At 40.9% G+C, this 26,698-nt stretch overlaps 1 protein-coding gene across 2 annotated transcripts in view; it reads left to right on the top strand.

Moving 5' to 3' along the window:
- Positions 1-26,698, top strand: part of MED13L (mediator complex subunit 13L) — a 165,388-nt gene that overhangs the window by 61,909 nt on the left and 76,781 nt on the right. For both annotated transcript variants that reach the window (XM_083874047.1, XM_083874048.1), the window contains exons 3-4: positions 21,732-21,816; positions 26,070-26,153. In XM_083874047.1, the coding sequence (XP_083730173.1) occupies positions 21,732-21,816; positions 26,070-26,153 (169 nt within the window). The remainder of the gene's footprint in view (positions 1-21,731; positions 21,817-26,069; positions 26,154-26,698) is intronic.

The following is a 26,698-nucleotide window of genomic DNA, read 5'->3' as shown; positions in this document are numbered from 1 at the left end:
CACTTGGGATGGAAGAGCAGAAGGAGAATGAATAACTAGAATTTATGTTTTGTTTTTCAGCAAATAAGACATTCATAAGTAACCAGACAAACACTAACCTAATAAAACATTTAAGATTTTTTTTCTCATTACATGAAAAAAATGTTAACAGCTACAAAATCTAAGTAGCACCTACTGAGTGCAGGTAAAAAATTAAAACCACAAATGTACAGTTATCATAAATGGTTGTGTTTTCCTGTACAGAGAAGAGGTTCAGTGTCCTCCTTTTTTTGAACTGTTCTCTAAAGGTTCAGAAAGCAAAAAGACTCTGAGGGAGGTGAGACCCAGGTGTAGGCTGGAATTACCTTGGAGAAATGTCCCTGCCAGTGCCTGGAATGCTGACAGTCCTCAGGTGCAGCATGGCAATGATAACACCCAGAGTTTAGTCTTTGTAAATTTACTTTTGACTTGCACACTGCTGAATTGCTGGCTGCCTTCTATGTATTTTTCTCCATATTTTAAATAGTGAGAGAAACATTATTTTATCAGTGTCTTTCTTTAAACTCCAAATTAGTGTAAATTAATCACAGTTAGTGGCTGCTGCTGCAGGAAGCACTGGCAGGATGGATGGCTTTTTTGTGTGTTTAATATGTTGATACTTCTTGTCAAATAGACTTTCTCATACTGAGTGTGCTCTGAGTAATGGAAGATGAGAGGGGAAGGGAATTAAATCCCATTTATTCAGTGGTTTATTGTTTCTCTCTCTCATCCCTGAAACCCTCTGAAAGATTAATTAATGGATGACAAACATTTCAGCTTCAACTATCCAGCTGAAATACATGATGGATCTTGGAGCTCATCATCAATTTATTATTAGCTCAGCAGTAAAAAGATAGGAAATAGTGCAAAGAGGGCAGAAACCCCCAAAACCTCACCCTAATATTGATAAAAGAACAAAGAATTGTTCCTAAATTCCTGTACCAATCGAGATCTTTCAGGTCTCCATAAGTTCTGGCCACATTCCCAGGAGGAAGCAGAGCAAACAGGCAAGGAGGGATATGGCTCCTGACTTATTTTGTTCTCATTGTAATAGCAGAAATCCAAAGTTTGTTCTTACAAAGCACTAAAAATGTCATAACATAGAATGTCCTTTTTAGGCCTGCCTGGATGCTCTGCAGAGCAGTTATTTATGTGTTGCAGCTTTTTGCCACTGAAGCAGAATTACAATATTTTAGATATTCCGGGAGCTGCTTTTAAGCCCTTTAGGCACTGCAGTTCCATGTGCAGCTTGCTTCGATGTTCTGGACAGGGACGTGTTGTTTACAGCGTGTGAGTCCTGAAGAACACAAATGTATACAGCAGAAATTGTGATTAAATACCAATTGATCAGGCCATTTATTCTCTATTTCTAGATTATTTCCCCCTCAGCTCAGATTCCGAGTGCTGTTGGAGGGCTTGGGTGCTTTTTGCCTCTAGGAGGAGATGCTTCCAGCTGTGTTTGCAGGATCATCTGAATTTCAATCTGACCTGCTTCCAAAAAGAGGGGCCAATTCCTCCCCTCTGCCTGCAGCTGGGCTTTTCTGCCCCAATCTTTGTCCTGTTGGTGGCTGAACATCTGCAGAGGTCCCCGGGCTGGCAGATCCTGATGGAAGATGAAGAATAAGTTTGAGTGGAAAACGAGGATGTGAGAATGGGAGAGAAATAGGGGGAGGAAGGTGATATTGAGAGGAGTCAGACTGTGGGAGCTGGGGAGTGAATGTCGCCCTGGTGAGGGAACCATGTCCAGCCTGGGCCCTGGCATGGATGGCACCCTGGGAAGCTGCAGACCTTGGAATACCCTGAGGGCATCCAGTGCAGCAACATTAAACTCAGAATGGAGACTCAAGTACATTAAACTCAGAGTGGAGGCTCAAGCGCTTCGCCAAAGTTCATACAGAACTTTGCACTGCATCCCTGAATGTTGTGCCCAAAATTTGCCTCAGCAACTCCCCTGTGCCCTGCCAGGCCAGGCTGCTCTCCAAGGAACTCTGGCATAAACAGATTTAAAAAAAAAGATTAGAAAGGGAAGAAGACCTAAATCTTCTAATTTTCCTTTTCAAGGTTTATTTTAATCTTCATTCCATGCAAAGGTTGAAGCAATTGCTGGTGTTTTGTCCCTTCCCTCAGGTCCCCTGAACTGCTGCACCCCTGGCATGTGTTTCAGTCAGATCTCAGCCTGGGCTTGATACCAAAATCCTTTTAGTTCCTAATTTTTTGGATGATGCCATTGCATTTTGAGTGCCTGAAGTCTCTTATACATGTGTGTTAGTCATGGATGGGAAAGGATGGAGTTCTTTTGTGTCTTTTTAAGATGAATGAACTCACTCTGTTTGGTCTTTATGGATGGTGGTGCCAAAGCACAAATATTGAGTTACTCAGCTGAAGTCATCACTTCGGGAAGAAGAGAAGGGATAGAACACAGGCTTTTTAATTTTTATTTATTTTTAGATCCTTACCCATTGTTTCCTGTAATTTTTTTTTAATCTTTTAAGGTAGTATGTCTTCTACAAAGAGTTTTCTTTTCTGCATTTTGATGATTTCCTTTAACAAACAGCCTAAGTGATAAATATTCCATTGCTTTATTAAAAAAACCAAACCCCACCCAAATGAAAAAAACCCAAACCCACACAAAACCCTCCCACAAATGCAGGCAAACCCAAGCAAATCTGTTTTTATTTGAAGGATTAGTTTCTGTTTCCCTGTGGCTGTAGCCCAAAGACATAGATCAGGACAGACAATGTGGTTTTGTGGGGAACAGAAAGAATAAAATTTCCTAGTATTTTCTTTGAAAACTTATTTTCTGTTTATAAATGTAATATTTAAAATATTTTTATTTGATTTCTTCTCCCTCTTTTCAGATGGGGATATTTTCCTGCATAGAAAATTCAGCTATGTGTAGAAAAACCCCGGGTTTGAATTCTTGCAAGTTAAAAAGGTCTTGTTTTCCAGAAATCAACCCATTCCAGACTGGTTTTAACCTAGATATTTCAAACATGATTTGGGTTGAGAGAAACAGTTCTGTGAGTGCCCCCAGCAAATATCTCATCCCTCTGGGCAGATGCCATTAAATAAACATGTGTTCACTACTACATAAGAACATTATTTTTCTAATGTGGCATATGCATGACAAGCACAGAAGGCTCAACTGTCAAACTTGGAAAAATATCTGTATAGCTAATTCTGGGCTTGCTCTGCAACCAGCTTTTGCATATGCTGCAAGTGTTGTTTTTCTGCATAAAATGCTTTACTTTTGCTTTTCAGTATCCAGTATAATCCTGGGAGTAGAATAAGCCATGAAGTAACAGAATGTCACTGAAGCCCTGTGTGGGAACTGGTGTAAAGCAGAATATGTGCTGGTAGAAGTTAGATGGTATTAAACCACTAGACATGTCAATTAATGATTAATTCAATGTTATTGGATAATTTTGGAGGGAAGAGCCTTTTCCCAGTATCCAACCTAAACCTCCCTGACAGGGCTGTCCTTGAAGAGGGAAGATGAGTGGTTTCAGTGTATCCTGAGAATTGATCAGGATTAATTTATGGAATTAGCCAGCCCTCAGAATGATCAGGCCACCCTCCCTTCTGCTGACAGGTGCCCCTAAATGTGCCCTTTTCTCTGGCCAAGGTAGGTGTGAACAGCACAGAAGCCTCTCCTTTGGAAACTTTCCCTGGAGCACTTTTGCAAGCCCGCAGGGGATGAGCACCAGGGAATGATTGCCTTTAGAGATCCATGGAAACTGAAATAGAATTGTCAACTGGGGTTACATTATTAACAGCATCCCCCTTTCCTGGATGCTGCACAACCATGATTTAATTAATTCAATCTATCTGGACAGTGGGAATAAAGGATCTGGCAGAGGGGCATGTCTGGAGAGCAGGAGCAGATGCTGCTGTGTCTGGGGCCTGCAGAGTCACGGGGCTGACACTGGGATGGGCTCAGGCTTTCCATGGCTGTGGGATGGAGTCACTGGGCACTTCTGTGTATGGCTCCAGGTGGAATTGTTTTACCCACAAATTCATCCATGGATTTAATGTTTGCTGTGTTACAGACCCAAAAACCGTTCAGTGAAACTGAACTGTCTGGAAGTTTTGGGCAGCACAGACAACAAAATAATGTGTGCCAACTGCCAGCCTTGTGTGTTGGCTGTAAAAGATCCCTCATTTCTGACTCTGAAGTTGTACATTTTCCCCAAACTTACTCAAAATGATGGGCAAAAATAAGTATAGCCCATTGCACCTCTGCTCAGTTACTTGTTGTGTGTCATATTTATATAATCAGTTCCATCTTTTGATAAATTTTGAAAAATTTGGGCTCGCTTACATTCCAGACATGGTCGATTACTTTTTTAGGTTTAGAAAAATGGAAGTTAAGTAATCACAATGCTGAGAATTGTCTGAGAATGATTGTTGTAGATTTTTCCAAGTAGTAATCACAGGCCCTGCTTAACCAGCTCCATATGGCCCAAGGCATGTAGGCAGCTCTAAGTGGGACAAAGAGTGTTGGAGTGGTAATGAAATATGCAGTAATCATCAGTGCTGTGTGAGCTCTTTACATTATTTCACACTGCTGCTTTGAAACAAAGAACAGGATGTGGCACATTTAGTGCTTTCCCCTTGAGAATCCATCGGAGTAAAGTTCAATTTTTAATTCAAAACGCAAGGGAAGCTGCTACGGAATTAAAGATGTGGATGCTGCCCAGATGAGTTATAAATAACTTATCCATGAACAGCAAACCCTCTTGAACAGTCATGAGGAGATAAATGTGCCCCTCCAACAGTGCACTCACCCTGAGCCCTTCCTCTCACATTTGGGTTGGGGGGGCTTTTTCTGCTGAATAATTTCGCTGTAAAAATGGCCCCCAGTTAAACTGGGTTAAACTGGGAGATGCTGATGAGAGCTGTAACTTGCGGATAGAATCACAAGTGCTTTTTATTTTGCTTTTCTATGAATCTTCTCTGTTTGCATTGCTGTTCCCACTTTGTGTGACACCACTTTGTGCTGGTGCCAGGTGGGATGTCCCCAGCCTGTGCTGCCTGAGGAGCGAAGGGGCCTCAGGAGCAGAGTGACACCAGCCCTGGTTCCCTTGCCTTCCAGCATTATTTTTTCCATTGACCATCCCTGTCCTATTCCCTGTTTGGCTCCTGCTGCCCAGCTGCTGTGTGCAGTGGGTTTGGTAGATTTTAAGGCAGGTCAAAGTGTGGAGATTTCCGTAGTTGCTCATCAGCAGCATCATGGAAGGTACAAACACCGCACCAAAGAGCAACAGTTACTGCAGGATGGCTCTTCTCTTCTGGCAGAGCCCCCAAAGTGAACATATTCTTGTACTGAGGTGATATTTGAATTCTGATAGATCTGAAATTGCTTCTGAGCTTCCTCCTTCCCATTTTCTTGCTTGGATTCAGATGTATCCTGGTATCCACTGTGGAGCCAGCCAGGAATAAATGAACATCTTCCAGTGACAAAGTTCTTGTGTGCACTGGTTTGATGTGAATATCTCAGGGTTTGGATCATTCCTTAGCATTAGCAGCACCTAATACATTAATTACTTTCTTAAAAATTATGTTTAAAAGCATCTATGGTGCTGTCCATAATGTTTTCTAGAATAATGAATTCATTTAATATTTTTAAAGGGTGGTGTAGAGTATAAGACTTTTTTTATATATATGTGTGTGTGTATATCTATATACCTATTTATATACACACACAAGAGTCTTATCTTCCTTTGATACACCAAAATAAGAGTTTATTAAACAGCAGTGGAATGAAGTCAGTTACTTTCACTTCTTTCTTAATTTGGAGTTTGAAAATGAGCCAAATGAGAAGTTAATTTGTTTTTTCCTTTTAGCTAAGCTTGTGTGTATTTGATTGTGTAACTTTCACCAAAATTAGCTTATTTACAAATAAGCATGGTGCTGGGATGTTACAGGAGGGAGTCCCTGGCCCCTGGGCTGCTCAGCTCTTGGAAATGAGCATCTCCACAGTTTGGGGTGGGAGGGACAAGGAGAAGCTGCCTGGTACTGCTGGAATCTGAGCAAGGGACACAATGCAGGAACTTCAAAGTCTTCTGGACTAATTTGTACCTGACATCACGTGAAAATGCCTATAAAATATAAAGAGTCCAAAAGGAAGTTGAGTAGGGTGTATTATATTTTAGCTGCAGAAAAAAATGCAGCATTCCAATGGGGATGTCTTGGGAAGGAAATGACATTCAGACCGCTTCTGTGAAATGCAAAAGTGACAGCAGTGAGAACAGATTTCTATTGCCTTATAGATTTACTGACAATTCATGGGGAATTTGTTGGGAATGAGGAGAATTTTAGGTGTAAAACACTACTCATCAAACACATATTCCCATTGTGGTATCAATCTCTTGCCAAAACATATCCCTGTGGAATTGAAGGACTGGTTAAATAATTTGTCTGTCTCTTACTGGTCTGTCTTGGAAAATATTCTCATGCATGGTGAAGTTACTTCTCTTCCTTGAGCGCAGGAACTTTAATAGGCATTTTCTACTAAGGTTCTTGTAGGTTTTCATAACCAGATTGATTTTATTTTGCATAAATGAAAAGTATCAATAACTTTCCAGAATTACCTCCATTGATCTGACTTTTATTCCTTTCTGATAGCCCAGGTAAAACCCACCACTCTTACAGCTGAAAGTTAAGTTTTGGAGATAAAGGTTAAATACGAGCAGTAGAGACCTTTATTTTTGTATTTTTAACTAAAACAGAGATGATGTAGTTACTTTAGACATTAAAGCCTTTTTAGTAATTAGGGTAGAGAGAAGCTGCATGTTGATAATTTTAGTGTGCGAATGCTGCAATGAAATAAAAATAACACACCACAGAACGTAGATATTAGTTATTAAATCTGAAATCAAGATTTATTTTGTTTCTCATGTGCTATTTTCTACAAAATCCTGGGACAATCCTGGGAATCAATTTAGGGGAGCCCATCTCTGCCGTGGTTACGTGGAAAGCTCAGGGAGGTGCAGGACACTGGTGGTGGGGATGGGGCATAGCTGGGTTGGGAGGTGCAGCTGGACACAAACTGTGCTCCCAAGGTAAGGGGCACAAGGAGTGAACCAGGGCATGGATTTTATGTAAGACAGCTTAAGATGGTAGCTCAGAGCAATTACATGCAGAGTTATTAAACTGGGATTATCTCCCTGTTGCTACCCTCTTTAAACAACCCAGACGTGTTTTGTGGAAATTTAAACGCATTGTAGCTGGGGTTTTATACCAGCAAAATAATGTCTGGAGTAATTGTGCTGCTTTGTGCTTGAAGGCAAAGTCCTCTTAGAGGCTATGGGGGTATCACATAAACAAGAAGGGAAGCATAAAAGAAAATAAATTGTCAGTAGCATCAGTCATTGATCTGTTGTTTGTATTTGATAACAACTTTTATCAGGATGAAGAATATATAATGGAGTACATTTCCGAGAGAATATTTTTCCAGCTGGTTTATATTTTGCTTGAGAGGGAGACAAGTAAGCAAACAGTGTTTTAGTAATCTTCAACTGAAGCTTCATTTGCTGTCAGATTATGTTTAAATGTTACAAGTGAGTGAAATTCTTTGGCCCAGAGAGATGGAGCTGGGTGGGGCTGCCAGGGTGCCGGGAGATTTCACAGGATTTTTCCCTGTTAATTTGCAGTGAAACTCAAGTGCTGTGATTTGTATTTAGCCATGATTTGGAGTAGTTAAAAGTTGCTTTTTACATCCCTAGCGTGACAAAGTCAATTAAGTCTGGCTTTGCTGCTTCTGGGGTAAGTGGGTGAGAATTTGGGTTTGGCTATAGGCATTCTGAAGTGCAAGATGTGTCAGTGATGGAAAATGAGCTTATTTTTGTTCCACTAGGGACAATCGTGGTTGTTGCAGGCACTCTGTGGGGATGGAGCCATGCGTGTGCTTGGTTTTTGACACTAAAATCGTTGACAGAAAGGCAAAATGCCGATGTCCATTGCAGGCTCCAAATGGCAGTTGGCACAGTCTGGCAGCAGATTCCTCCACTGGGGAATAATCCCGTGGACTCTGTGTTACACTGGCTCAGGATCCTGCAAGTATTGGGTCCTTGCCAGGGTGTCCAGTGGGGCTGTGCCCATGTTCTGGGGAGGCTGTGCTCAGGGAGGCTGTGTCCAGGGCAGGCTGTGCCCAGGAAGTCTGTACCCAGGAGGGGCTGTGCCCAGCGGAGGCTGTGTCCAGGGGGGCTGTGCCCTGGGGAGGCTGTGCCCTGGGGAGGCTGTGCCCTGGGGAGGCTGTGCCCAGGAGAGGCTGTGCCCAGGAGAGGCTGTGCCCAGGGCAGGCTGTGCTCAGGACAGCACAGCAGGCCGGGCTCTGTGGTGCAGGATGAGGCTGATGTGTGGTAATGGTGCTGCCAGGCCATGCTCTGGCCTGGGGCACACCAATGCCAGGGCTCATGGGGTCACCCCACAGTTTGGTCTCTGCAGAGTTCTCTGGGTGGCTCCTGTATGACAGCCAAGGGCTTTCGTGGAGATGCAGAAACGGATGGTTGTTATTTACTGAAATATTAGGGGACATTAAGTAGACTAAGCTGTAATCTTCTTACAGCTGCATTTTTAAACAGAATTAGGTTTTTTAATAAAATAAAAGCTCAAATTATAATTATTTTTATTTTAGAAATAGCATTTTGTGTTCTCCTGTCCAGCAAACCCCTGGGCAATGTGCACAGAACCCTCCTGATTTAGAGAGGAGCTGCAGGGTGCTGTGTGCAGAGTGCTGTTCTTGGGGGGATTTGCCTGGACAGCTGTGGGAGCAGCTTAGGAGAGTTCTCTGGGTGGGGAATTTGATGAAAGTCCTTCATGTTGTATCCCAGAGGTGTTCTTCCAACACCTGTGCTGCCACTGCTCTTGTCTGATCCCACTGTCTGCTGTTCGAGCATCTGCTGTGGTGTCTTCAGGCTGCCCTGTAGGGCTTGTTGACTTTCCATTGCCCTTTGACCTTGGACTTTCAGTCTGGAGGACTGTAGGAGGCAAATCCTTCAAGGGTAATAAATTCTCAGTATTACTGCTCACAGAGCAGCTATTGCTTAACTGTTCAGAGCAGGGGGCCATGGCAGCATTTCTGTGTTGGGTGGCTCCCCCACAATAGGGACCCAATGGGTCTGGGAATTGAATTAAACTATTCCAATCAAGAAGTATTTCAGAAGTGAGCAATTAATGGAGATCTGCAGCCTTGGCTTCTCTGAAAACCTTGTAACAGCCTTCTAGGGCCTAAAGGGGCTTCAGGAGAGCTGGAGGGGGCCTTAAGGACAAGGGATGGAGGGACAGGACATAGGGAACAGCTTCCCACTGCCAGAGGGCAGGGATGAATGGATGACAGGGGGATGTTTTTTGGAGGATGTTTTGCCCTTTAAGCTCCTGAATTAAAAATAGGATTTGAAATAAAGAGTACAGGTGACCCTGTGTTGCCCAAGTTGTTCAGATTGTCCCAAAACATATGATGCACCAGTGCAGCTGCCATGGAGTCAAGTGGGAGTGGTGCCATCACCAAGAAATGCAGCTGGGAGGGGGACTATTCACTGGTGTTTCATTGGCAGCAGGAGCTCTCATAAGCAAGTGAATTAAACAGGTTAAGTCAAGGAGGTTGAACATCTCTCAAACTAGTAAAGCTGCAATTACAGAACACCTTTTTAAAAAAAAAAGTCAAGAAACTTATTTTTGTTTTCTGTTTGTTGAAATAGTCAGTAGCCTTTTAAGTCTTGTAGCTATTGGAATGGTGAGCATATCTTTTGATGAGTATTCCTCCTCCCCTAAATGGATGGAGAGTTAAGAGTGAGAGACTTGGAGGAACAGGTTAAGACTCCTGATTAGATGGAATGTGGAAATGGAAGCCACAGACGACCAGGGAAGGTACTCTTGGGTTGTGGAAGATGAGATCTCTTCTATTGTTGAACTGTGGGAGTGTGGGATGCTCTATTTCAGTGGAAGGGTGGACTTAGCCCATTCCATATGCAATTCAAGGGAGTTTGGAAAGGGAAGGAGCACCTCACCACTCTAAGTGGATGACTTCCTCACCATTGAATGGGTAGACTTAGAAGTGCCACAAGATCCCAGAAATAAGGGCCAGGTGAGAGGCTTTTTTTTCTGTTAGACCTGCCAAAGGAAATGCTCAGGAGCTGAGGAGTGCCTGGGTTTCCTGGCACCACAGTCTGGAGAGGGTCAGACAGCACCAGGATTCTCCTTGGCCAAGTGCTGCTCCAGCTCTGGGTGCCCGTTTGGTGACAGTGGAAGAGAGCAGAGATATGTTTATCCCTGTTCCCAGGCAGTTATTCCTTGGTAGATCAGCAGCTCTAGGCAGGCACAGAGACCATTCATTCCCCACTCTCTGTGTGTCTTTTGACTTAGTTAAATCCACTCTCAGCAAAGCTAAACTGTTTGGGAAAAAGATTAAACCAGACAGTTTGACTAATTGAAAATGAGGGAAATCCTCTGTGACTGTGAACACTGGGTGTGCTTTGTACTGTATTCTGCTTTTCTCTAAGCTAAATCATTCTTTTCTCTGTGTGTATACCTACAGATAAAGTAGATTAACTTGTTGTAATCTTAGCTACTGTTTTAATAAGGCAAAGGAACATTTTGTTATTGTTGATTCCTGGAGTCCTTGGAGAGGAAAAGCTTCAGGATTACTTGTTGGGAATAATTTTTAAGGGCAGCCCACAACCCTGATCTTTCAAAACCTAAGAACTTGCTATGGCCCAGATGCCATGAATAGAATTGGTAAGTCAAAAAGTAGCTGGAATGAAAGGAAAAGCAGGCATGTTGGCATTGCTGAGATCGTTAGCCACTGCCTGATAATTTAGAGTTAAGAAACTGATGTTTCCAACAGAAAAATATATTTCCAACCATGGTGGAAAGCTGAATTTCAGAAGTGCTGTTCCATCTGTTGCTGAGGATGTCCCACTGTGCAGGTAACAGTCCAGTAAAAAATTCAATAGGGAATTTGGAATCTTTTAAGAACCACTTACATAGAGAAACATTCAACAACACTAAATTAAGATACACATTTATGTGCCTCTTTTTCCTTTGTGATTTGTACAACAGTTGCTTATTCTTAAATATGCTTGGTTAGATGAGTTCTTATTCTTCTGCTTCCAAGCCCTTTCATTTTGTTTCTGCAATGAAGATGTAACAATTTATGACATCACATTAATATCCATGGCAACAGCCTGTAAAGTGAACAACATATTGCATTTGCATTGCAGAACCAGCAGTGAGGGAGATGGCTCCTGCTGAAATATGGATATGGGAAAGAACTCCAGCAGTGAGCACAGGGGATGCCTGGGAAGGGGAATTCCTTTGCAGTGGTCAGATGTGGTCAGTTGGATCAAATTTTATAAAAGTGATCTTTAGAGGGAGTCCCAAGTGCAGAGGAGTCAGAAGCACTTTTTTTATTGAACAGAAAGTTAAATCACAGCTTTCTGTTCCTGGGTGTTCCTCTGGGAGCCTGCTCACCCCCAAGGGAATCGTGCTCACTTGGGTTCTTGTTTGCAGTAACTCTCAAGGAGAGATTCTTACAGGAGAGATCTTACAGAACAGGACTAGCTTTAAATTAATAATTGCCGTATATATGTTCAGCCTTAATGATCATGAGAAAAGCTGAGTACTTAGTAGACTAAATCTGTAAAATCTTGCAGTTTAGCTTATTACTGCGTGGAATTCCAAGGACTCCTCTAATTCAGAACAGCTCTCCAGTCCTCAGTAATTTGTTTTTTCCATTCCCAATGACATGTTGTGTCTTCCTCTTTATTTTTCTCCTGTAATACCTTCTGTTTATAAACAGGAGTAAATAAACATATGATTATAAATAGGAATGTGCTGCTGAAGAAATTGTTTTTCTGTCCCTATTGAAATAGCATCTGCAGTAGTCCCTTCTTGGAAAGGCAGGGATGGGAAAGGAGGGGGCTTGTTTTCCTACACTGAGGTTTCTGTACCTGTTTGGGGCAAGTATCTGTTCAACCAGCAGAAGTAATGGACATCAGGATTTTCAGGGGTCTTCTAGAGCCTTTCCCAAGGGATCACACATTTGACCAGATTATTTTTCAAGGAAGTTTCTCTGCTTTCAAAACTGTTTCATATGGAGGGTTTTATTTTAAAAGGAGCACTTACACTGTCCCCACTTCAAACGTGCTCTCTCCTAAGATGTTTATTATTGCATGTGGTCGACTTTTTTTTTTTCCCCTGAAGTTTTATTTTTAGCCTGTGTGATCTTGGATCCTTTTCTTAATCGAAACAGCAGCCTCTGGGTGAAGAGCCCAGACCGGGTCCCAGCCAGCTCCCTCTGCCGGCTTCCTTAGAGGACAAAAATAGATTTAAAAACCTGCTTGACATCCTGCTGCCTCCAGCTCATGCCCTTTGCTGGCGGAACTCAACACAAAACTGTTATTTTGCTTTTGCTTCTGTTCAAGTAGCAGCAAACTCCAGTAAACATTTGCTTACAGAAGAGCACAAAGTATTTTGGCATGTTTTGTGGGGAGTAACGAACAAACAAAATGACAAAAATATGCTTCTTCTGTCTTTGAAGTCTGTTCTGTGTTTTTATTCTGTGCCTGTTCTTTTGGAAGGCTCCTGGCCTCTCCGAAAAGATGAGGATATGAGGGAAAAGGTTCTCACTGACACATTTATATAAAGATGTTTCATTTATGCTGTTCTTCATACCTCAAGATGCATTTTCAGTTGTTTGGTGGTGGTGTGGTTTTTTTTTTGTTTTTTTTTTTTTTTTTTTTTTTTTTTTTAATTTCCAAGAATTGTTGCAAAACTGAGAGTCTTTTCTTTTGAAAATATTTTTTCTCAGTATTTTATTTACCAGCATCAAGTCTGACCATAACAATTTTTGCGATGCTGTTATTGCTCAAGCTTCACCTTCTGTTTATGAAGTGTATAAACCTTGTAAGCTGAAATTTATTTCCTAATTGATAAAAATCACCAGCTGAAATTCATGTCTGGGAAGGACCTACAGGATCATATTATGGTTTTTTGGGTTGGAAGGGACCTTTGCTTAACTTTGCTACTCAAAAAACCTGCCAGCAATATTAAATTTGGGTTTGCCTGCTGCTAGCTCTTACTTTTGTATTTTTGGGGATTGTTGGTTGGGGTTTGGGTTTTTTGCATCCCTCAGCCTCTGCTGTAGCAACTTTTTTAGTTACACAAATTGAAAAGTCAATGTTGTCATTTATTCCTGTGTAAAATGTAATGAATTCCAGCAGGGAGACAGGAAAACAAGTAGTAAAATAAGCTTTAAAACATTCATTTTGCATAACCTAGTATGCATAACCTAGAAAAAAATTATTCACATCTTTTCCTATTTTCAAATAGTAACATGAAATAGACTTATCTTATATGTTCCATGTATAATGGAATTAGTGTTGTAGTTCACATGTACAACTTTCGGCTGTTTTGTGTGGGCCACATGACGTGTATTTAACACCGGAAACTGCTCTAAAAATATTTCCTGTATCCCTTACATAAATCCAAATCTTGTTTTTTTTTTTTACAATATAGCATTGCAAGTAAGTTAAGGAAAAGATTTTCTAGTGAAAATTGTTATAACTATTAGGTTGGGGGGAAAAAAAAAAAGAATAAAGAATGAAGATAGGATCCTGGGAGCTGCAAGTAATGATACAGGACCAAAAGCAAGTGTGAAGTGAGGAAGAATAAGCACAATTCTTAATTTTTATGCAGAAGGGCAAACTCAAATTTTAGTTGATGGAAACCCAAATGTTGACTTGGTTAAGTCAGCATACAGCTGAGATGGAAACATCACCAGTTCTTGTTCCGCAGAGCAGAGCCCAGCTGGGCGCTCTGGGGCCCTGGGGAGACTGGGCACATTACACCTGGGATTTCTCCATAAACGGCTCCTTGGATGTGCCGGAGATCTTGTCTTTCCTCCAGCTGTCACCTTAGCATATAAATTAAAGGCTGTGGCAGGCAGCACGTCGTGCAGCAGCGAGGAATGCTGCCCCAGCTGCCTCTCTGCGGGATGAGGGATTGATTCCCCGGCCGTGGCTGTGCCCTCGGGCCGGGGCCGCTGCCCTCCCTGGACGGTCACCATGGCAGGGACTCGTGTCCGTGTGCCCTTGGCCGGGGGAAGCTCCTGGGGTGCCGCCGCGGCTCCCTGTGGATGTGGGGATGGATCAGCGGGAGGCACGGCCAGCGGGCCGGGAGGGGAGGGATTTGGAATGGGAACGGGAACGAGGGGGGACAGGATTGCAGAGTCTGAGTGCATTCGCCTGTATGGAGCCGTGCGGGCGTTTCTGAGGCAAAGCCGTGTGGAAGGGCAGGGAGAGCTCAGCCCGGTGCTGCTCTCCGAAGTGAGCTGTGCTCCTAAGCAGTGACGTCCCCGCATACTTGGGAAATGAGAGAAGGCTCCGGGTTCCTTTCGCTTTCCAAGTAGGGATTAATAGGGAGGACATTTTTTCCTCAGAACAAGCCCCGTCTTAATCGGGGATGGCTGAACTCGCTCTGATTCCTCCGGAGAGATTCGCTGCCCTTGTACATTTCATCACCTCCAGCAGAGCTCTGGGAACAGGGAATGCAGTCAGTGTCCCGTCAGTGCTAGTAAACACCAGTTGTTTTTGGAGAGGAAAAATACAAGTCCTCCTCATCACATTGATGGTGCTGAGGCAGGTCTCCCTGCTGCACATCCACTGCAGGAATTCCATATTTTTTGAACGTGGGAAAATCAAAAGGCAGAAGTGAATTCTGCAGAATTTCTGCAGCTGATATGTGGAATTGAGGGTCACACTGGCTGCAGGGCCCAGGTGGTCACTGGAAATGGAAATAAAGAGAACCTGGAAGATTTGGAAGGGGAAAGAAGAGAGCAAATCAAGTTTGGAGAGTACAGGTTGTTTCTGGGATTAGGAAAGCATAGTATACTTTTGAAATTTTTATTTTTTTTCTGAATTTTTTGGGTTGCTTTTATGTTCTTCTGACAAACTACCTTTAATGTATTTATTCAAAAGAGATGAAGTTGGAAATGTAAAGTAATGGAAAATGAAAAGTTCAGAAATTTGAGAGGACATTCTAGAAACTCCCAGGAGTAAAGTTAAGAAAATACTTCTTTTCTACTGGTATCCTTAGCTTGGAACATTTTAGGAAATTATGGTGAGAATCTCCCCAGACCTTTAGTGCCTTTTCACTATGGTCAGGTTATGCTTTTCATTTATAGGAAATACCTCTGCAAAGAAATATAAAGTGGCTTGGAAATAATACTACTTAACACAAACGCATGGTGGGACAAATGAAGCAACGTAAATCAGGGAATGGAGGGATTTTCTGGCATGCTAGAGCAGGTTTCCCATTGCATGCAATTTCTGCTTTCCTTTGGAAAACTGTGTAAACCACGTAAAATTGTGCCTTATTTCTGTTCCTTTTACTCTTTCTGGTGATTGTAGAAAGCATTCAAAGCAAAAACCACATGGCAAATCTGTGGTTTGATTTGGAATCTGTCCTGTCTTGGGAGTGAGCAGCTCAGCTCTCTGCACAGTACATCTGCATTCCTGCAGAGAGAGCAGACTCAAGCTGTAATTGCACAGAAATGCTCATTCTGATTTCATAGATAATAATTTTGGTTAACCAAGCTGCTGAATAAACCATCCCTGTGAAGATCTGGCTGTAGTGTGCTCCGGTGAAAGGCAGGAGAGGCTGTGCAGGAGCACAGGAATGTGAGTGCGTGGGCCAGGGAGAGGATGTAACATTTAATGTGTATTTTATAAAAAACATCTCTGTACCTACCAGGACTGAGGAAGCGATAAAAGTATTACTTTAAGTAGTGCTAACACAATCTAAGTTCAGATAGTTACCTACCATCTGTTTTTCAATAAATAGCTATTATGCTAATTTCTGTTTCAATGCGCAACAATTAAAGCCTCGGAGTATTCCTGTGATATTCAACAGCTGTTGCCTTTGAAGGTTTTATTTATCCTTCTGAAGTGCAACAATTTTAGTTTCATAGTAAACTCTGCTTGCAAGTGTTGGTTTTTATATCGAAAATTGCGGTGCATTGAGATGCAAACTCGGGTCGTGCCTGAGCAGCAGTCTCTGGGCACGGTCGCCATTAATACTCTGATTTTCCTGGGAGCTGTTAAGGATACCTTGGGAGGATGCAGATTGGAAACACTTCTCTGCATGTCCAGTGAATATTCCCTGTGTTTGGAAATAGGAGAACACAAATGAATCATTCTGGGGAGCATTTGCACTGTTTTGGTTCAATTTGCAATGAGCTGACTTGGAGAAGGGAGCCAAGATGGATTCTCAGGACTGTACGAGTGAGCAGCACAACTTCCCTACGATCATAACCAGCACAAGGAAATTAGATCTCTAAGTGAGTTGAATCTGATTTAGTAATAAGTCAATTTAATCACTAATGACTTCAAACACAGATTTTACAAGGTGATCAATGGCAGTATAGCAATGATCGATCAATGGCGTTGTCTTTAATTGGATTTTTATGGGTATAATGTAGTTTTTCAGAATTAATGTACCATTGCATTGTGTTGTTACTCTCTTAACTCAATTTTTTAGGAGAAATGATGCTTCAAAATGCTCATTGGTTTTTGAAATATTGTTTTAAGGGCACGTTAACAAAAATACAGATGAAAAATTAAATGCTTGCTTGTAGTAATTTTATGTCTGATTTTGTTGGAGTTGTTGAGCCATGTGTTTTTAAAACATGGAAAAAACCCCACACCCTTCATATTTCATGGCAACAAGGAGGGAAAATATCAAAGCCTGGGAAGGAGCATGTGCTGCTCGGAATGTGAATCTTGAGGAGCTGAGTAAGTCCCTGTCCTCAGCAGTTTGACATAGTAATCTTCCCTGGAAGTAATCTCCTTGTCCCATGTGTCCTGCTTTAATCTATCGGTATTTCTGCAGTGTGCAGCAAGAAATTGATTTTCAGTAATTTTAATGGCTGAATAACTGGTGCTGTCCCAGAGTGTTTTTTCATATTTGCAGTGGCCAAATGTGGTAACTGAGGGCAGTGTTCTGGATAATGGGTTTCATTAGCTCTGATGCCTGAGGTAAAAAAGCAGTAGGTAGGAATAAAGCCTTGTTTTTGATGTCTAGACGTTCATTTCAGCTGTTGCTGCAATATGATACATTAAAAGGAAATATGTAACATAGCTCTGAGGAAATATGTATTCTTTGAAACTAATTCTGCTTTTAAACTGCACAAGGCAGTGTGACCTGAATTATTAAAATGTGGGTGGCTGGATTTCTTAGAGGTATAACTGTCTTTGCAGCGCCGACACAGCCTCGACTTGCCTCCTCTCCTTCCTTCCTATATTTCTTTTAAGTAAAATATGTCAGTTTGGCCACTGAAGCAGAACAGAGATCTTATTATCTTTCCAGTATCTCTGCTGGGAGACCTAAAATTATTGAAGTATTTGCTTTGATATTTTGCTGTGACTTCTCTCCTTGAAATTTTTATAATGGATCTTTTTTTTTTCTGAGAACATGGCTGGCTTCATAAAAATTGTTGGACCTTTGAAGACCTTAATATCTCTGACTTGAAAATAAAAAAGATCCCAAGCCAACTAAGCTGCTCATTAATGTATGTTTAAATTATAAATTTCCCGTGTAAGGCTAAATTATTGTAGTTGCCTTTCATTCTTTTAACATCTGATCTGCAAGAATAAACATAAGAACCAGCACAAACATTTATTCATTTTTTGAACCTATGAAAACAAATAATAACAAATGCCTAAAAACTTTATATATGAAGGCTGTTGATTGATTCCCATTCTGTTTTAACACCAGCAGTGAGATTAACACCTCCACTGTAATCCATTATAAGTGTCAGATACACGTTTTTCTTGTTTTGGATTTTCTGCTATTCTTGATGATTTTTCTTCTGAGAATCCAGATTTTTAAAAATAGAATATTAATATAGACTTAGTGGTTTATTTTGGAAAATTATTTCATTTAAAAAAAAAAAAAAAACCAACAACAAAAAACCAAAAAACAACAACAACAAAAAAAACACTGTAGGGAAGCAGTTGCTTCTTTTGTTGAGAAATGATGTGATAAAGTTCTTCCTCTGTTCCAGGGCAGTGAGAAGGAGATGAGCTGCCTGTTAAAGCAAACACTTCTCCCATGTGTCATCCATCTCCAGAGGGTACAGAGGCTTGGATAGGGTAGTTAACATATACAGAAATATATATACACATATACAGACACACAGAGCTATAGCTATGTGTGTGCTTAAACCTGTCCCAGTGGAGTGGCAGTCACCTGACAGATGACTCAGGTGAGACCTGGGCTCCTGGAGGTCACCCAGCTTGACACCTGCCCAGGATGGGATTGCTGCAAACAGGGATCACATTTGCCATGGCTTTGTCTCCCCATGGCCTGGCAAACAGTGACCCATAGATTGTCCCCTCTGCTTTGCTGCCTCTCCAAACTCTTTCCTCTGCTCTTCTATGGAGGAAAATGCAGTTTGTACTCTGTTGTGCTTTCTCTCACTAAAACATTCCATCTGTCCTTGATTGGCCCCCCCCAGAAGTTCTCTAGTTTGGAAGATGCCTTTCACAACTGTTGTTCAGTGTTGCATTTGTTGTGTCTAAAGAGAAATATTTCAACTGAAGTACCAGAAATGCCTCCAGGACAGGCCACACGTATTCCCATGTTTTGGAACCTGTGCAGCACCTGTGTTCTGCTGGCTGTGCCTGGAAATGCTATCAGGAGCATGGGAAAGCTGAGGGGGCCTGGAGTTGAACGTTTTGAGTGTTAAAAGCATTAGAAATCATCATGAAGACAGACAGAGACTATTTCATAGGCTTCAATTTGCTGTAAAGAATTTAAAATACTCTTCAAATTTGAAAATCTAGTTAAATTGTAAGTGTCAGGAACTTTGGAATTTACAGGGATAGTCTAATTTTTAGAGTTTTGCCAAGCTTTTTATTAGTCACCATATGAACCCTGCAGTTGTAACTGGCTCCAGTCATTTCAACACTTTTCTTGTGGAGTCTGGATCAGGAAGCCAAAGAGCAGAGAGGAAGTGAAATGCTGCACTTCTAATATTTCCTCCTCATTTTTATGGCATCAGACATATGTACATGCTCTTAATTGTAAGATGTACTTTTTTTAGTAGGATAAAGAAGCATTAGAGATAATTACAGTAAGTATAGTGCTTTAATATATCTGGGAATTAGAGGCATTATTTATTATGGGAAAATGGTTATGGCAATGTCTTATGATATACTTAGAGTTAAATTTAATAGGGAAGTAATTTTATTTCCATTTCATATATAATTTATATGAATTCTGAGTACTAAGAAAGGCAGTTTGGAAAATTAGAATATTGAGGGTTGATACCACTCCAGACTTTCCCCTTTTCCCTGTCCCACTCCATTGGCACTCCTCTGCCAGTCTGACCTCATGGCACACTTGACCCTTGGGATTTGGCTGCAAGGTTAACATTGCTTTTGCCTGCTTCTCCTAGGATTTTGGATACCTTCCTCCCTCTGCTCAGTGCAGGACAGCCATGGATGCAGCTGTGGTCGTGGGTAGGGAGGGGCAGTGCTGCCAGTTTCCATTCCCTCATCCAGTCCCTCCTGCTGGGAGTGTAGTGCTTTCATGTCTGGGATTGTGGAGGAGTAACAGGCTGGAGTAGCCCAGGGAAACTGAGCAGGGAAAAAGAATACAGGTCATATCCAGACACAAAATAATTCTGGATTAAAATTATCAACTCTACAGAATATTATATTCAATGGTGTAAAGCAGTGTGATCTGATCTGAATTCTTCTGAAATGGCAAAATTATACTTGCAGAAAATAGTTCTGAGAGATGATATAAACTGTGACACGGTCCCGTTGGTCTGCTGTGTATAGCTGGGAGTAGGAAGGGAGTTAGAACTGAGAACTTCAGAATCGGTGGTGGGAACTTTCCTGTAAAATCACAGACTTGATTCTTGTCTCCCCTATTTTGCATGAAATTCCTAAAGCAGGGCAATACTGGCAGTACAGCCTACTATAGTGTGAAACTGGACAAGAGCTCACTGCTGTGTAAAAGTGAATTTATTTTGACTTTTACAGGTTCTGTCAAAATTTTGATTTTTTTAAATTTAAATACTGAATTTTCATGCAGGTGCGATCTCTCACCGTGTTACTAATCGGTAGCTTTTCATATATTTGAGGATTATGTAATTTTTAAGTGCAAGGCTGTACCTGCCTTGCAGCTTCAAGGGCATCAGTAGTTCTGAGCTGTTGAGAATTTATACATCAATACTTCTGACCATGCAGGCGGGCTCGGAGTTCCTTAAGCACAGTGTTTTACCCATGAAAGCCGAGGCCACGCGGAGTTGTGTGCGGTAAATAGCCATGGCCCATTACATCCTCGGTGTCAGGCAGGGCTTGCAAGCATTAAAGGGCCTGCAGTGGTTTCTAGGGAAAAGCTCCTTGGCTGCTGCTTGTGCCTAGGGGCGCAGGTCTGTGTCTCCATTCTCCCAGCAAGTCCCGTGCTGGCCGATAAAGTGATTTCGGTACTAAAACCTGGCTTTTCCATTCTGCACGAAGAGAGAGTCTCTGTTACCGACATTAGCATATCACAATATTGCACATGCAAAAAAATGTGCCTTTTCTTGTCTGAGTGTGAGTTACAGCTCCTGGAGAAGCAGCAGACAGTGGCTCGAGGCTTTGAAGGCTGCTGGCAATACTAGTATTTTCCATGGAGCTCTAACTCCTTAGAAGCTTGCCTTTAAACATGGTTGTAAACTATACTGAGATAATCATCTCTGTGCGATAGACGCGCTGCTGGGAGGTCTCGTCCTGCAAATTGGCCAAGGAGGGGTGTGAAGTATTAAGCACCCCAAGGAGGGGTGCTTAACTTGCAGTAGAATTTTGTGTTTGCACTTTTAAAGATCTGCCGACTAGTCCTGTAAAATTGAAATGACAGAACTGAGACAATTAACTGATTCTTACTCCTTGAAAAAGTTGTTTTATCATCTGTTTTCACTCTGCGTCTTCTGACTGAGTAAGATTTAGAATCTGGTACAGGCGTACCAGAAATAGTGCTACTCCTGGTAGTTTTAGCACCCAAAAGCCATCAGTAAGGACAGCAGATATTTCTGAGGTTTGTCTGTCCTTCAGGTGACTAATTCAGGCTGCACTCTACTATGAGAGATAATTAGACTTACTTTTATAAACTCTAAAATCTCTGCAGTTCGGTACTGAGTGTACAGTTTTTATTTTGGCACAAAATCTGCTGCGTATTGCTAAAACTGCAATAGTTGAAGTCAGTACAATGGAGGAATTGGACTTGAGTGTGACAGCGAGAGGTTCAGAGGAGTTGTTTCATGTTGTTTCAGTTATGTAAATTGATTTTACACCTTTAATGATTCACTTTGTTTCTTGATTGTCGGCATCTATGGTTAAGTTTTAAAGGATCTCTCAGCAGTGGTGGCAATGAATCATCGTGCATTCCTCACCCCTGTACTTGCATACTGAATGCTACAAACAAATGCGTTTGCTTTTATGCTTTTGTGTTAGCCCCTTTTTTTTTTTTTTTTTTTTTTTCCCCTAAATTCAAAGGCTGTGTCTTTGGCAAGTAAAGATTAAAGCTGCTTGGGTGCTATAGGTAATAGTTGAAATAGTTTAATGAAACATGCTACTTTGAAAATTAAAGCTGTTGAAGATAGATTTTGGATAAATGTTTGTATTTCCCTATTCTAAGCATGTTGACATTTTGTGTTTTTGTAGTGGTGGAAGAAGGATTCTGGGAGAATGGACTTTCCTATGAGTGTAGGACCCTGCTCTTCAAAGCAATTCATAATCTTCTGGAAAGGTAAGAAAAATCTAGTACTCTCAAATATTTCATTTGGATACTTAAAATCATACAGGATACTTATAGAGCAATTATATTATTATAGATCTTAAACTACCTTTTTTTAGAGTTAAGACCTTGAATCTAATAGGATAGGATCAAGATGAATCTCTTAAGTCATAGTCTCTGGTAATTTATCATAGAATGCTGTGCAAACTAATTAAACACTCATACAAACAATAATGTTGATACACATTTCTGCTTGGATTTTTGCTAAGGAGCTATGTTAAAAGCCAAAAAAGGGGACGTTTTCACCTTCTGGAAGTGCTTCGATAGTGTAATTCTATCTGGCCTTCAGTGCCTTGATGAGGTTAAATGATACATATCTTAAAAGCTCTTAACTCTCTTCTCTCAATTATCCTGGTTACTGCCTGTTAAAATTTGACTACATTTGTGCACAATATTCAGGGTGAAGCTTAACAGTTCCTGGCTCTGATGAGCCATATATATTATATACATATATATATGACTTGACTGAAGAGTTATTCTATGGTTAGTTAACACACTTATGCCTTTTTCTTCTTAATCCAGCTATCAATTTTTAAGATTACTGAAGCTTATCTTGTTATGCCCATTGTGTGGAACATGGCATCTTGGGCTATATAATTTTATTCTTTCTGTTTCTGCACTTCTTCAGGTCATCACCTTCCCGTATTACATCCTAGTTCTTACAAATTTGGATATCTTCCATTAATTATTAAATGTAATTAGACTATTCCCACTTTCTCTGAGGTAATAATAATAACAACAACAACAACAAAATAGAATGTGCCTTTGTGTTGCAGTAATTTTATAGAATGCAGCCTTAGATATTTTTTCTTTCAGAAAATAAGCAAATGGAAAACATTTTCATCTTGTCTCATTTAGTGTCCTGTTTCCTTTGATGTAGATTTACTGGTAATGAGGTTTGCATTATGTTCCTGAGGCTGTTTCTGTGGGGTAACTGAGTTACCTGTGTGCATATCTGCAGGATTACTTGTTGTATTCCCTGTTTTCTATCCCATCAGTCTCTTTAGGGGATCTTTATAGAAATTGTAGGCTACTTAGAATGAACAAAAGTATAAAAATTAAATTCCAAGTCCGGAATGTTCATTACTTCTTTTGTAGCTTTATAGTATAAAAGGGAAAATTAATTTGATATGTGTTTATTAATCTGTGGTACCCAGCCAGCTGACTTTTAAGTGTAAAGTGGCTAATTTTATTCTTTAGACCTCTTTAAACTTGTGAAATAAATTTAATCTTTCTTTTTAATATAACTTAATTGAAATCAGTTGGCAGAGTCAGCAGAGCTGTTCTGTCCAGCTGTGACTGGAAAGTCTCTTTCTTCCAGCAGGAGTTGGTGAACACACCTCAGGTGTTTGCCGAGAGCCTCGGTTCATGTCCTGATAAACTGAAACACTTCATGTCACAATAAGCTGATATGATTAATGTTGTGATAAGCTGATATGAGTCATGTCATGATGAGCCGAGCTCCTGCTGGAATCCCAGCCTTGGACATGAGCATCTTCTCGCTGCTGTGCTTATGAGAATTTTTACTGTTTTGTAGTTGAATTTACTTCAAGTTATTCACTTTTTATATCTTTATTTTTTATTTTTTCCCTGCTGTACCCAACTTAACATCATAATTACTGAACTTAACATCATAATTACTTCATTTAAAGTAACAGCAACATGTGTGCAGGCTTTATTAAACAGCGGTTTAAACTTTAAAGCCCTATTTTATCCAGTGTTTAGGAAAAGCCCCATTTATAAAGCAGAAGGCTCGAATCCATTCCTGGCCCATCAGTGCCGGGGCTGGTGCCGGCAGTTTGGTTTTGCGGGGTTTGGGGTTTATTTCGTGTTTGTTTTGCCGGAGGCTGAGGGGGCTCGGCCGCGGCGGGAAGGAAATGGCGGGAGGAGGAGCCGTGAGGGGGGAGGGGCCCCTCATGGAGCAGCCCGAAGGACAACACGGGGCAGGGAGGGAGCAGCAGCTTTTACCTAACACAGGCAAAGGAAAGAAAAAAGGGCCTTTGCATAACTGATTTTGGGTTTTTTGATTTTTTTTTTCCATACCCCCTTTGTATCCACACTAATGCTCAGTTTATGTTAATTAGCAGCATGGAAAACATTACAAGATTTGAGAGATGAGTGCTCAAAATATTATGGTGTCGTTTCGTAAATCAGAAATACAGGAGGTCAGGCGGCAGTGAAGTGCTGGAACAGCTGCAGTGCTGAGGGAGGGATCGCCCAGCCCTGAAGAGGGAGAGAAGCCAGGCCCTGCAGGGTGTTTCATGTCCTTGTATCATTAAATAACTGCTTTTTATGGCTATATATTGGGGTGTGTTTTTTTGTTTTTTTTTTTTTTTTTTTTTTTTTTTAATACGAGTCCATTGTTACAGCTCACTGTGAAAGACTAGTTACCTTTAGTGCTTATCCAGCAAAAATAACCATACTATCATTAGCTGCCCACCTGGCCGCATCTGAGATCTGTGCATGGCTCTGATTTTATATGGGATTATTCCTTAAATAACCTGTGATTTAGTTTAGCATGGAGGGTTGACTGATTTTTAAGGACAAATCTTCCCGTGAAGACTTTTTTTCTAGGAAAGCAGCATTAGTTTGAGGCAGTTGAACCTGTCGTGGTGAGACACAGTGATGTGGCATTAAAGTGTGTGTGATGGGAAGAGTTTATTACATTTTTTTGCTACTACATACTATTTTCTTTAGGGATCTGTGTAAACTTCACAGACTTCCTTTTGTTTGTATAAAACATGCTGGCACTGACAGACTCTCTGATAGCAAATATTTCCTAGGGAAATGGTTGCTGAAGCTTCCCCCCCCCACCCCCCGCCAGTGTCTTTAGATCTCTGCTGCCTTAGCTTTCATATTCAGTTTAAGATACTGGTTATTCAACTGAAATGGATAATTTTTGCTTTAATTGAGAAAGTGCTGGTAGAATTTTCTTCAGCTTTAACTTTGGAAAATCCTGCCAAGTTTATACAGAAAAATTGGGGGCATATTAGTATTTACGTTGTCAGTCGTCCATTTCCTATCTGTGTCTTCTAGGTATGCTTTTGAAGTGTAGATCACACAGCTTTTTTGAACCTTGCATGATGTACTTGCCCAGAAAGTTTCATGTGATTTTTAAGCTTTTTCCCTTTGTTTTGGCTAATCTTTAGCAGCTGCTATAGAAATAAACTATTGGAAAACTTAGAAGAGTGGAAAAATCCAGTTTTTTCATGTAAATAAAAAATACTGAATAGATGTGAAATGTATGGGCAAGGCTTGCATATTACTTGTAATGGTGTATAAACCACTAGCAACAAATAACCAGTTTTACAGAATTTTTGAAGCATATTATTTACCTTACTGAAAAATATGCTTTGATTATGAATTTTTGTGTGTGGTCCCTTGGGCAGCGTGTTCTAGTACATGTTTAATGTATGAGGCATACTCAGGGTTGGCAAATTGCTCCTGTGATTCATCTGCACAGGTGGACCTAGAAAGGCACCAGACACTCCCTAACTTGTCCATTTAAATTGGGTATTGATCACTTGGAGTCCTCACTGTTGGGGTTTTTTTAAAGAAGAATATACAGTTTCTAAAAAGAAACTGTAGACTTCCAAATGGACCACAGAAAATGGAACTTATTGCTCTAATTTTGGTGATGTCGAATACATTTGATTTCAAGGGGTTTTCTGACAGAGGAAGCAGTAATTATGGGAGTTTCAGCACCTGAAATCATGCTGGGGATCATGTGAAGGGAAAATTGAATCGTTGTTAATATTTCCTTAATGCAATTTTCTGTCATTCCTATACTATGCCATTTACATGCCAAAAATAAGGGAACACATATTCTTTATCATCTGAAATCTGAAAGGCTGGGTAGAAAAGAATCAGTACTAATGAATGGCCTTTGTTCAAGAAAAGGAATGTGAAAAATAGAACAAGGGATCAGTCAGCAAAAAAAGTAGGACAGAGTGGAAGGGATTGTGGCAAAGGTTGAGGGGAAAATGCAGAGTGAAGTTCAGCATCAGTGACAACATCATGAGATGGGACAGGAATTTTCTATGACTGATGTGGGAAAACAAAAAATGGAACTCAAAACTGTCAAACTTTCATTTCAGTCTGATTGAAATTCATCTGCCTAATCCCTCAGAGTCACTGTCTTCAAGGGCTCCTTTTAATTACGCTTTAAGATCTAACTAGTAATTGTTGCTGTAATTGTTTTCTAGATGCCTGATGGATAAAAACTTTGTAAGAATTGGGAAATGGTTCATACGGCCCTATGACAAGGATGAGAAGCCTGTTAATAAAAGGTAAGGAGATCTCTACATGGAGTCCTGCTCCTGTCAGTGTTGTGGGTTGTGTGATGGTAATTGGATGCTGCATTTTGGTGGTGGTTTTCCCACTTTTTTTGCCACATAACAAGTGAAAAGACAGACACTGTGTTCACATCAGTAATACATAGAAAGCAATTAAGTAAGTTTTCAGGCCTTGTTATGATAATTTAAGATAAGAAGGCAAGGTTGGTATTTGCCCATTAGCTCCACAGAAATGTCACATTTATTAATATCTTTTGAGCAGCATCTGCCTTTTCCTCTCATTATGCAACAGAATTGCAGGCAGTTATAACGAATTATTTTAATTTCTGGACACTAAACCCCAACCTGACATTTTAAGCAGTAAAATAAGTAGTCTATAGATTTCCTGATTTATTTTCTTTAAAGATGCCACCCTCGATACACAGCTTTCCCTGCTCAGGCAGACTGACAGATCAGACCTATAGGAGTGATTAATGTCCTTCTCCCACAGCAACACAGCCATGAGCAGGGGTAGCTGGCTCCACTGCTCGCTATTTCCT

Source organism: Zosterops lateralis, assembly GCF_965231275.1.
Source record: "Zosterops lateralis genome assembly, chromosome: 17".
Taxonomy (NCBI): domain Eukaryota; kingdom Metazoa; phylum Chordata; class Aves; order Passeriformes; family Zosteropidae; genus Zosterops; species Zosterops lateralis.
Note: the sequence above shows the minus strand (reverse complement) of the source record. Positions and strands in the feature narration are given on the sequence as shown.